The sequence below is a fragment of the Mesocricetus auratus genome, unplaced genomic scaffold, assembly GCF_017639785.1.
Source record: "Mesocricetus auratus isolate SY011 unplaced genomic scaffold, BCM_Maur_2.0 Super-Scaffold_6730, whole genome shotgun sequence".
NCBI classification, from domain to species: Eukaryota; Metazoa; Chordata; class Mammalia; order Rodentia; family Cricetidae; genus Mesocricetus; species Mesocricetus auratus.
In genome coordinates this window covers 81287477-81299986 of record NW_024429184.1, presented here as the reverse complement: position 1 = coordinate 81299986, position 12510 = coordinate 81287477, and the positions used below count along the sequence as shown (strand labels likewise).

The 12510-nt window shown below is 42.3% G+C and overlaps 1 protein-coding gene across 1 annotated transcript; it reads right to left on the bottom strand.

The window, feature by feature from the left end:
- Positions 1-229: 229 nt before the first annotated feature.
- Ska1 (spindle and kinetochore associated complex subunit 1) lies at positions 230-12045 on the bottom strand. Its single transcript, XM_005076442.4, has 7 exons — positions 11848-12045; positions 11215-11310; positions 7333-7457; positions 5342-5439; positions 2665-2802; positions 1621-1790; positions 230-1122 (listed from the first exon to the last, which is right to left on the bottom strand). Exons 2-7 carry the CDS (start codon positions 11297-11299, stop codon positions 974-976), a joined length of 765 nt encoding a protein of 254 aa, XP_005076499.1. The 5' UTR covers positions 11300-11310; positions 11848-12045; the 3' UTR covers positions 230-973.
- Between the last annotated feature and the right edge of the window lie 465 nt (positions 12046-12510).

The window sequence follows — 12510 nt, the reverse complement described above, 5'->3', positions numbered from 1 at the left end:
TCCATTTGAAACTGCAGCTTCCTAGTCACGGCTTTGTCTTTCCAGTAACCAGCTGCCACCTTGAAGCCATTCAAGGATCACCCTTGTAATTAGAACAAAGGATGTGCTGATGAAGAGGAAATTCAAAGGCACGTGAGAACTACAGTCAGGAACTGGGCTCAACACAAGATGCACCCTATCACTTCAGACACCACAAGGCTTTTAGAAACTCTGAACAAAGGACTGGAAATGAAGATGAAATACATATTTATTGTATGACAGTATCACAGCATCTCAATATACTTCATTACAGGTTGAAGCAGACAGGCTGGCGTATATATACAGAATGCATTTTATGCAAGCTGTTTCCTAAGGGCACACAGAAAATCAGTAACCAGACTTTACAACCCCGAGGGCTTGGGTATGCTCATCTTTCCCAGCATCAAGTCTATGCCCATGGTATCTGTAGCACTGTCCACTTAACATCTCATACACAGGCTGGACTTGGTAGTGTTGAATATCTACTAAAAGGTAGCAATATTTTAAAACTACCTTTTAAGTTAGCATACAAAGAAATGAGTCCCATCACTACATTTTCTTACGTTTGTGCCATTACACTTTATTCCTGTGCTTCTACCCCGCTCCCCTTGGCTGGCTCCCAGATAGTCCTCACATCATCCTATTATCTTCTATTTCTCCCTGACTCTTACTTTCTGGTCTCATCATCTGCACTTATACACATTTTTAATTTCAGTCTAAGTTCCACACATGATATCAGATTTATCACTCTGACTTTGGCTTACGTGTTTACTGTGAGCCCCAGCTTCATTCCCATTCCTAAAGGCGGTACATTTTGAAAATACATATGCTTTACTCAAACAGAGTTTTATTTCTGTAAAAAACAAGATCAGGAAATGTAGCAGCTAATAACATATGAAATGTCAAGACTATCCGCTATACCCAACTGCCAGTCAATCCCAAGCCTTCGAAAGTCTCAGATGAGGACATAACGAGTCAGTCCTCCCCCTCGAACCTCTGACAGTCTCTGGCAATGCCGCAAGATGTTCAAGATCACATATAATCTCTTGTCAGCCTTCAAGTTCGTAAAGTCCTTTAAGTCAGCTTCCACAAAGAAATAACGACCTGAAAAGAGAAACACCAGGTTCTAACTTCCATGACTCTAGTTCTCACAGAAGTTTTTATGGCATCACCTTGTGAATGGCTGGGTCCTTCTTACTAACCCTATCCAAATACAAAACACAGTGGGAAATGGTATTCCTTCTAAAACACTGTCCCATCGACTGAGGCTGCATGACTTCACTGCCGCATCTCTGTTGTCAGTGAGCAGTGTTGGTATGCCTCAACAGCTCACTTCTCCAGAGGCATTCTGTGACGACAGTAACAGGAAGGAGCCCACTGCAACTCTGTCACCCAATTAAGAGACCTTGGATGACTGAGAACTCCATCCAGTCTGCAAAATGTGACAAGGTTTAAAAAAAAAAAAGCTAAGTGCTGTCCAGCACACAGTGAAGTGTTAGAACAGCTGGAGATAACTAGCTCTCTGGATGCAGCATTTCCTAGAATTCCAGGTTTGTCCTCCTCCAAACAGCTGACATGTACTCATAGATACCATCACTTTACCTTTCGTGTCCTTCGTTTCTTCATTAATAAATCTTTGGTAGAGATTTCTCTTCACAGAACTCATAGATGCTTTTGGTTGATGTATAATCTTGTATTTACTAACCACTGCCTTATTAATTTCTTTAATAACATCATTAATTTGACAATATGTTAAACGGGATTTCATGTACCTGTTTTTAAAGAAAAGTATATAGTTATTCTTTTTTACTTTTTATATTTTATTATATATTTAAATATTACTTCTACTATTTTTTAAATAATAAAATAAGGTAAAGCAAAAACAACACATTGGAATTAGGCAAACAGAAGGAAAAGAGCCCAAGAGAAGGCACAAGAATCAGAGATCCACTCATTCGCACACTCAGGAATCCCATAAACACACTAAACTGGATAATATACACACAGAGGACCTGATGCAGACCCATGCAGGCCCTGTGCAAGCTGCCTCAGTCTGTGAGTTCAAATGTGCTTTGATCACATTGATTTAGAAGGCCTTGACTCCTTGATGTCTTCCAACTCCTCTGGCTCTTACACTCTTTCTACCTCCTCTTCTGTAGGGTTTCCTGATCCCTGAGGAGAGGAATTTGATAGAGATCCTTCCTGCTGACAGCTCTATGTTCCAATGTATGTAGTTATTCTTTAAAAATCATCACACAAACTTTTCCTTTGAGATTATAACCACATCTTTCCCTTCCTTTGATGATGATAGTATTCCTGCAAAATAGTCAATGTATCTAAAACGCTGGACTTTCTGTAAGAAAAGTGGCAGGCAACAAACCACAAAGTGACACAGTACAAGGCTGTGGTGGCACATGTCTTTACAGTGCTTAGGAAGAGAGATAGGTGGATCTCCATGAGTTCAAAGCCAGCCTGATCTGTATAATGAGTTCTAGACCAGCCAGAGCTACATAGTGAGAACTGTCACAAACAAACACTTTCTGGCCTTTTTGCTTCAATATCGAATGCTGCAATTCATGCATGACTTAAACAATTATGTATGTTGATTAGTAGTGTTGCACATTAGAATTTATGCTCAATACTTACGCAGGAACACCACTGAATTCATCAGTGGTTATAAACTGCATTTCCTTTATAATTCTCTGCTCTCTGGGAGGCTTCTTTGTCAGGACAGGTTCCTCAGCTTTGACTGGCTCTTTAGGATCCAGATCGGAATTGTTAACCCTATAAAGATGAACACACACACACACATACACACACAGAGGTAACTGTTAGAATTAAGCATCACACCATACATTTCTTTCAAGCTGGGGGAAAAATCTGCAAATGTGTGACATATCTGGTTTAATAATTTTATAGCCAAATCTTCTTTGTAGCCCTACCCATTGGTTATGAATATCTAAATTGTTAGAGGAACTTTGAAAAGTAAGTTCTCAAATCTTTAAAGTATAACTATTTTCATTTATACACCCAAAATATGTCATGCACAGAATATATACTACACACCTTCACCAGTATTCATTCCCATTTGCTTCTCAAAGTTGACATATGTAAAGCTGAACTAAACTCCAATAGCTTCTCTATTTCATTTCCCTAGTTATGAACCTTGAAACAGCATCCATCTTCCATTTATCCTAGTGTATTAGTGGTTACTATTAGTCACTGCCTATTGCAGACTCATTCTGGCAAATGGAGTCTGGAAACAGATTGTGGCTTTTAGGTTAAATGCCAAGGCAGAAGAGACATCTGCTACAATGGCAGAAATATTCCAAGAAAGATACCAGATCAGAAATCTGTAGATCTAACACAGAAACAAGCAAAGGAATTCCCCAGAAAGAGAACAGCTGAGGACCAGACCCACAGCGCGGCAAACACAACTGGTTGTCATGGGCTGTCAAAATCTGAAATACTGTCTTGGCTGTGTAATAGAATTATGGTAGTAATTACAATAAACAGACAGTGATGGCGCCATCCTTTTATGAATACTAATGTGACTCCATCACCAAATGAACCCACTCTTCTGTGTACCCGATTCTTTTCTCATGTTCTCTTCCTGATCATGTGCTAAGAATGTGCTGGTGACTCCCGCATGCCCAGCTCACTGTACCCAGTGAAAACATTTTCAACTGGTGACTCCCACTTGCCTAGTTCACTGTATCCACTCAAAACATCTTCAACTCGGTGACCCCCGCATGCCCAGTTCACTGTATCCACCCAAAATATCTTCCACCTATTCCAAACTGGTTTGACCTAAGTTGGATAGCAAAGGCTGGGCTACAGCAACGCTTTGACATGAGCTGGACAGAGGAGGCCGGGCTACAGCAGTGTTGTTCTGCCGGTCACATTCCTCTGGATATCCAATGTTCAGTCCACTCTATATTCCTGACTAATAACCACGAGGTCTCTTTTCCCTAATATTCACTCACAACTTTCCCTGGCAGTCTTCTCTTCTTGTAGGGAAATCCTAAGCATTCTCAAGGCCAGAGTGGCCACTACCTCTACAGCAGAGGGAGGGTCTGCATTATGTTTTATGGTACTGGTAATACACTGTTCTAAATCCAGCTCCTACATACATGGATAGTGACTATTCTTCCAGTTTTACATATAATCACTATTCTATATATATGATACACTTCAAAAATTAAGTTGGCCATGGAATGTTTGTACCTATTGAAAGTACCTTTTAGAATCACAATTTTGGTATCAGGATTGGAGGAAAGCTGGAGGCGGGCACAATACAGAAACTCTTATATTATAAAGACAAAAAAAAAAAAAAGATACAAGATCTCATTCAGAGCCAGGCAATGGGAACAAGGAAGAATACACAAAACCTGAGAGACATATTGGATAGCTCGTAGCTAAAGGAGAACAAGAAACCCTGAAGACAGAAAAAACTTGCCTAGGCAAAAAAAGCAAGAGGTTGGATATATATACAAGTAACAAGAGAGTCACTGAGTTCAGTCTTGGACCTGCAAAGTTTGAGAGAAAACAGTTCCTCATCGGATTTCCAGCAGGTCAAGACAAGAACTGAACATTTCAGAGCACTGACAAGTGGTGTCAGGCGAGCACACAAGAGCTATCGTTTATGGGGGAGGAGAGACAGGAGGCAACCACATCGAGGAATGCAGAAGACAGTCAGGAAGCTTGGGCAGCATGGACACACCTAGAAACAGAGTGGGTGAGCGAGGACCACAGACACAGAGCCGAGGACAAACTAGTCCCCTGTAACCTTCAAGCCATCGTTCTTCACAAGAGCAGTGGCAGTGGTAGCTAAAAGCCAGGCCTGAAAGCCTTTGATGGCTTCTCTAATTGTTTTTCAGAGCTTAGCTTACCCTAAAGGCAAAGGTTTCCCTGGTTCCCCAGGGACAGTGGACACAGAGGTCAAAATCTTGGTGATGTCCAAAGGAGGCATGAGACTGGTGTAGAGTGGAAGGAGACAGTAATGCTACTAAACACCCTATTCTCACACCAAGAGTGTTCTGGTCAAAACCTGAAAGTCTAAGGACTGAGGGAGTGGTGGTGGTGGTAATGTGTGTGGGTGTGGGTGGGGGGTGCTGGGGAGCCTTGGCTGGGGAAAGGGGTCATTTTCCTCAGAGATGCAGAATGAGGAAACTGGAGGAGACAGAGGGAAGTATGGTTTCTATATCAAGAGACAAGAAACTGAATAAAACCTGACAAAAAATTCAAGTACATGACAGAAAACGACCAAGGTATTTGTTTCCACAAACAAGTCCAGACAGCAAGAATCAGGAAATGTACTTACAAACTCTGGGTCACTGTCACTTGTGGCAAATAGGACGGAATGTGTTCTTTGAGATGCTCCACATCTTTCAAATCGTCTTCAAGAGATTCACAGAGCTCCTAAGTTTCAAAAATGCTTGTGAGCAAGGGTTCCTCCTCTACATGAGATGTATGAAACAGTCAGGTCAGACTGTAAGCCACACTCACAGTCCTTGTAAGTGCTGAGAACACAGAATGCAGCGGGAAAGCACCAAATGCAGCAATGCAAATGAACAACCAAATAATAACGGAGGACTTAAGGGCTGCAGTGTAGCTCAGTGCACTTGCCTACCAAGTACAAAGCCCTGGGTTTGATCCCCAAAGGAAAATAAGGGGAGGGGAGACCTGTAACTTCTAGAGTTTCGATGATGATGTTTTTCCTTATTGGATTTTTTTCACAGAACAAGTACTATAATCAATCACAGTAAAATCATGAGATTGGGTTGAAGTTTAAGCCTTTCCCAAACACTTTAACCTTGGGAAGCATCTAAGAAACAGATGAAATATTGATGCTCTTCAATCTAGCAAATTGCTCTTATTGAGTTAGCACATGTACCCCAGTGCTGCCTGTGAAACAGCACCAGAGCGACTAAAGTCAACCCTGATGAGAGGTATTCATACTCTTCCGTGTTAGTGTGAGTGAGTGAGTGTGTGTGTATATGTGTGTGTGTGTGTGTGTGTATTTTATTTAACTTCTACTAGAACTTGGGGTAATGAACTCATGTAAATTTTAATTCAGAAAATATTCTATACTTTTGGGTTCTTGATACCTGGCTGTCAATCATAATGTGAACAGACTTCATGCCTCAAGTGAACACTCTCCTGTAGCCCTGCATGTTTCTGGACAGGTGGAAACTGATAGACCAATACTGTTTTCCATTTTGAACCTGTGACATCTTTCTTTTCAAGAACTAAATTATTCTGAAGGTCACGTTTTACTTTTGACTGGGGATTAGACTAAGCCTAAGTTTGCCCATGCCTGAAGCTGAAAAGTCTTCCCAGACCATGAAGACTGCAGGCTGACGGGGACCTTGAAGGCTACCTTCCTCAACCTACCAAAGGCTCCAACATGACATAGCTAGGGCAGCGACTGTTTCCCTCGTTACAAAGTGCACAAGCTCTTATCAGGTGAACTTCACTAGGAGTCTTATTTACAACAAAACGTGCATGAGTGAAGTTCAAGCTTTTCTCCGATGAGTTGTTCTCATCTTTGATAGAAACGAACGGACAGAAAACAGGTAAGAAACAGTCTTCCCAGTCTCCTATTTAAATGAGGATCCGAGACCTCAAGAGGTGAAATGGCTTTCTCAGGGTGGCAGAGAGTACCCAGGGCGACCAAGGTAAGGACCTGTACCTCACTCCAGGTGAGGACCTGTACCTCACTCCAGGTGAGGACCTGTACCTCACTCCAGGTGAGGACCTGTACCTCACTCCAGGTGAGGACCTGTACCTCACTCCAGGTGAGGACCTGTACCTCACTCCAGATAAGGAACTGTACCTCACTCTAGGCAGGTGTTCTCCACTGAGCACTGACCTGTACCTCACTCCAGGTGAGGACCTGTACCTCACTCCAGATAAGGAACTGTACCTCACTCTAGGCAGGTGTTCTCCACTGAGCACTGACCTGTACCTCACTCCAGGTGAGGACCTGTACCTCACTCCAGATAAGGAACTGTACCTCACTCTAGGCAGGTGTTCTCCACTGAGCACTCTCAGTGCATCGCTTGTTTACATTAAACCTACCTACAAAAAACTCTTCAAAAACTTTCCTTCTAGTAAAAGTTCTATGCTATTGGCCGGTAGCATACAGAAACAGTTGGCATTCAGAACTTGGTTACACTGAGAACACAAATGTTACTCTTTAGTCTAATTTAAAAAGCCACAAACATTGCAAACAAAGGATCCTTAAAAAGGACCTGGTGATTAGGGAGTCTGTGTTTACTGTCTTCTGTTTTCCAGTTAGGGAAGCATTACCTTAAGTGACTTGTTGGTTTGTTCTTGATACTGAATTTCCAACTCAAAATTATTTAGAAGTTCATTTACTGTAATGATTTCATCTTCTATTTTACTTAAGGTGGTCTTCAAGGCAGGTGCTTGGCCTGTTATAAAGAAAGAAAAAATGGAAAACAAAGTATATAAAAACCCAAACATCCAAATCCCACATAAACTTGGAACCGACAGCTATGCCTTAAAAAAAAAATTGAATTGGAAAGGGCAAGTTCTTGTTTTGTTGTTATATGAAAACTTCTTGCTATGCAGTAGCCCAGGCTGGCCCCTAACTTAAATCCTCCTGCCTCAGCTTCTTCAGTGCAGGGCTTACAGGTATTTGCCACCAGACCTGACCTAACTTCTACTTCAAAGAGGAGGAAGAGGAAGAGGAAGAGGAGGAGGAGGAGGAGGAGGAGGAGGAGAGAGGCAAGTACAAAGTGTTTCCTGCTGGTTTTATTTCTGGCAAATCCTTTCAACATAACAAAACATCTGGAAATAATAAACACCTGCATACAGCATTCATGACGAAGAGGTCATTCTTCCTGGGCTGACATGAAGTAGGACTCACAGACACCAATTGGGGTGCATGAGCAGAGTCGACAATGCTGTCAGTACGTGTGAAAGAATGCTAGAGAGAAGTATCTGGTCTCAGTGACCGACTACCCTTGACTTTACTGCAGACAAGAGCCAATGACTTTGAGGCCTCAAACCACAGGATGATAGAAATGAAAAATTTCAAGTGAGGCTGTTACCCTGCTTCAGAGGACATATTATTAAAATGTAACCTGAAAAACTTAAGGTGCCAGGGAGATAAACTCATGTTTAGACTGCCCTTCAAATGTGTTCTATAGAGGAGCGAGACTAAAGACAGGGCAGCTCTCTGGGAATTCGTAGTATAAGTTTGGAATTCATATTTACACCATCCCCACTACTCAAAAACCTTCAATCAGGGATAGAAACAACAAAAATACAGACTGGGTATCTGGAAGAAACAAAGACAAGATGCTTTTATAAACAGGGTGCTTAGACTTCTTGTCCCATCCAGCACCTCTCTAGACTCAGATTTGAAAGGGTTGGAAAACCTCAAGTTCTTTTTCCCAACACACAGAAGTGACTAAGAACAAGCAAGCTGGATCAGCAGGTAAAGGAATCCACTGCCAACCTAACAACCTCGTTTTGATCACAGTGGAAGCAGAAAAGCAACTCCTGCAACACACACCCCAAGTAAATAAGACAAAATGTTGTTTTAAGAGTAACTTTCAAAGTTTTAACACCAGCCAGGTGTGATTGGGCACTCCTTTAATCCCAGCACTCAGGAGGCAGAGACAGGAGGATATCTGTGAATTCGAGGCCAGCCTGGACTATATAGAGAGACCCTATCTCACAAAAAGAATTTTATGTGTGCCTCAAGCAACCAAACAACGAAATACAAATAAGTGCAACATTTTGGCCACATCTATAGGTTGTGTAGAAGCAAATGGAAATAGCTCCTGGAATGAAGTCCAAGAGAGCAATGCCTGTCACGGGGGTGGCTGCAAAGATTACTACATGAAAGGACAAGGAAGACAGCATTGCATCTGGGAATTAGCGAAACACTGAATGCCAACCACTACATCTCTGTGAGGATCAGTGTGTTACTCTAGCTTTGCAATGTGGACACTATCTAACACTTGATTCATAGCAACTAAAAGGAGCCAAGTTAATTTCAGCAGTTTTGTTTTTGTTTTTTGTTTGTTTTGTTTTTTGAGACAGGGCTTCAATGTGTAGTCCTGGAATTCACTATGTGAACCAGGCTGGTCTTGAGCTCAGACATCTACCTGCCTTTGCCCCACCCCTCACCCCCAAGTGCTGGGATTTGCCACCTAGCTATGATAAGTTAAAAAGGTACTGATGTGTGTACTAAGAATTTCAGAATGGTGAGTTAATCAGCTGGATATGGTATCTTTCCTGAAAACTACTATCTGAAAAAAAAATTTAGTCATCTATACTGATCTATTACTATACAATCAACTTAGCAAGTTCATACTTGATGTTAGGTATCTGATAAGTTATAGCAGCCACAGTGAGAGAAACTATTAGACTTTATTAAATAGGCTGTGGAGACAAAGTATTTTTTCTTAACTACAAAATGACATCGGTCTAGTAGCTCACACTACTACAACCAGACTTAGGTGGGGTTGCTTGAATCCAACTTTATAGACCCTCAAATTATGTTCAGCCAGCCATAATCAAGCCCTTGTAAACATAACCTAAAGAAAGCTAACCATTAAAAATCAAATTCCCTAGGCGTTGGTGGTGCACACCTTTAATCCCAGCACTTGGGAGGCAGAGGCAGGCGGATCTCAGTGAGTTCGAGGCCAGCCTGGTCTACAGAGTTAGTTCCAGGACAGTCTCCAAAACAATACAGAGAAACCCTGTCTCGAAAAATCAAAAAAAAAAAAAAAATCAAATCCTTCTTTTCTTTTTGTTTGTTTTAAGCAATGTTTCCCTACATAGTTCAGGCTGTCCTGGAACTTATTAAAGTAGACCAAGCTGGTCTTGAACTCATAGATTCACCTGTGCCTGCCTTTGCCTCCCAATTGTTGGGATCACAGGTGTATGCTGCTACACCTGATTGGGTTTTTTTCAGTAAAAGTGGCATATGGGTGGAGAGGCTTGCTATGTAGGAATTGAGACTGAGAGCCATCATCCCACCTGAGTGTTCAGAAACTCAGGATGATTTGGGCAAGCCTCTTTGGAGTCTTAGTCTCCCTGAGTATAAAATGAAAGGCTTGGCCAGGCGTTGGTGACCCACATCTTTAATCCCAGCACTTGGGAGATAGAGACAGGCGGGTCTCTGTGAGTTTGAGGCCAGCCTGGTCTACAAAGCAAGTTCTAGGACAGCCCCCAAAACAATACAGAGAAACCCTATCTCAACAAACCAAAAAGAAAAAAGAAAAAAAAAATGAGAGGCTTGAGTCCACAGATAACTTTCTATAGAGTGTGAACCATGAGTCACAAGATAAACAAGTTCCTTTAATAGGAGTTCTCGAATGAAGAATGAAAATACCAAATTTCTAGGAGAGATATTCAACAGAATCTCATATGTCAAAGAAAATTAAAACCTTAAACTAACCACATCACCAACTACAGCAAAATCTCCACAATCTTTCCAGAAGACTGAATTCTATCTACTAATAAAGCTTTGAACTCTCCTGGACAAAGCCAGGAGACTTGATTTTTAAAACATCTTAGACTTAACAAGGATCATCTGTTTCTTTGACTCTTATGCCTTAACAATAATTTCATTTCCAACTATCTATTTTACCCCGATACACAGGGATAAGCTTCCTCTAAATAGGATGATAACTGGTTATGGGCTACTTCACCCTTAGTAAATCTTTTCATTTGAAGTTTTAAATTTGGTTGGTTGGGCCGAGTGTTGGTGGCACATGCCTTTAATCCCAGCACTCAGGACACAGAGGCAGGTGGATCTCTGAGAGTTCAAGCCCAGCCTGGTCTACAGAGCAAGTTTCAGGACAGGCTCCAAAACAATACAGAGAAACCCTGTGGGGGGGGGGGGAAATGGTTGGTTGGTTTTGATTTTGTTTTTTCCTCAACTCTTTTGGGGTAGTAGATCCAATTAGCTCTAGTACCATGGATGCTACATCCCCCTTCAAACCTTAATATTGGCATAATGTCTAAGAAAAAGTAAGTAAATATTCACCCATTATTTAACATTGCCTCTGCATTATTTGAAACAGTGACAATGGAGTGTTTTGAAAATTCACTATTGGAAATCTAAAGTTACCTTACTAAGAAACATTCACAGCAGAATAATCAAGACACGCTGCATGTACCCCAAAGCAGTGAGTCAATGTTGCTTACCAATATTTCTTATCGACAGAATTTTCTTAATATTGTCAATCTTCTCATTAACATAAGAGCATAACTGTTCTAGATCTGAGGCCATCCTTCAAGCATCTGAATAAAACATATAGAAACACTTTTTAAGGGAAAGTTATTAAAAACTAAATTTCTGTTCACTTTCAAAATCTAAAAACAGTAAACAACATAGCTTTGCAAAGAAAGAACACAATTAGAGGGCTTTTTTTTTTCAATTCTACAAAATTCAGTGTCAATGGTAACATGTCTTGGAGGCTCCTGCTGGATATCCAGAAACCTTAAACCTGAGCTACCATATTCCTCTGGGCTTGGATGTGTGAGTCCAGACCTCAGAGTTTGGGCGTGAGGTGGAGCGAAATATCCACAGCGAAAAGTCCTTGCAAGGCTGAGTGAAAAGATGCCGATCTGATCAGGCGTGTCCAATCTTTTGACATTACGACCCGACATCGTCAAGTTCACGCTGGAAAACCGTGCAATGCAGTTGCCAAGTACAGAATCACAAAAGAAATCTCATAACGTTTACTATTTTGCGCAGATCCAGGATAGCTGCGCCTGGCTGGAAACCGAAGTCGGAGAAGGCGGGAGCCGACCCTCCGCGCCTCCCGGTCCACTCACCTGCTAAACGATGCCTTGAGCGGCTTCCGGGCCAGGGACCTCCCGAGTTCTGGGAGTGAAGACCCTGGGGTGTGAGCGCACCAGACTACTACCCAAAACGCCTAACCCTGCAACATTCAGCCGGCACAGAAATTCAAACTGCCGGCCGGACTTGGCGCCGCGCAAGCGCAGAAGCGCGCTTCCCAACTGCGCAGACTCAGCAACGAGTTTCCACTCTACCCCGCAGCGTCTGGGCGGGGGCTGGAGGTGTGACCTGGGGCGGGGCCTAGAGGCAGGGCTTGAGGCGGGGCCTAGGGCACGATCGGCTTGCTTACAGCATGGAAAGGTTGCTTTTTGAGCCAGGCTGGTGAATTCCTTGATCTTTCAGCAGTGACCACAGCCCCGCAAACTGCCAAGAGCTTGATATAAAACGAGCAGCCCAGTAGTTCTTAGAATCTGCTGCACAGTTCATCAGGGAGAGCTTTTACAAGCACCAGTGACTGTGGAAATCCTGAGCTCAGGCAGACATGTTTTTAAAATGTTCCCGTATGATTCCAAAAAGCCCGGGGGTTGGTGAGCTTTAAGATTCTGCCTTTATGGGGAGTGGTTACTCTATAAAGGGAAATACAGCCGGGCGTTGGTGGCGCATGTCTTTAATCACAGCACTCGGGAGGCAGAGGCAGG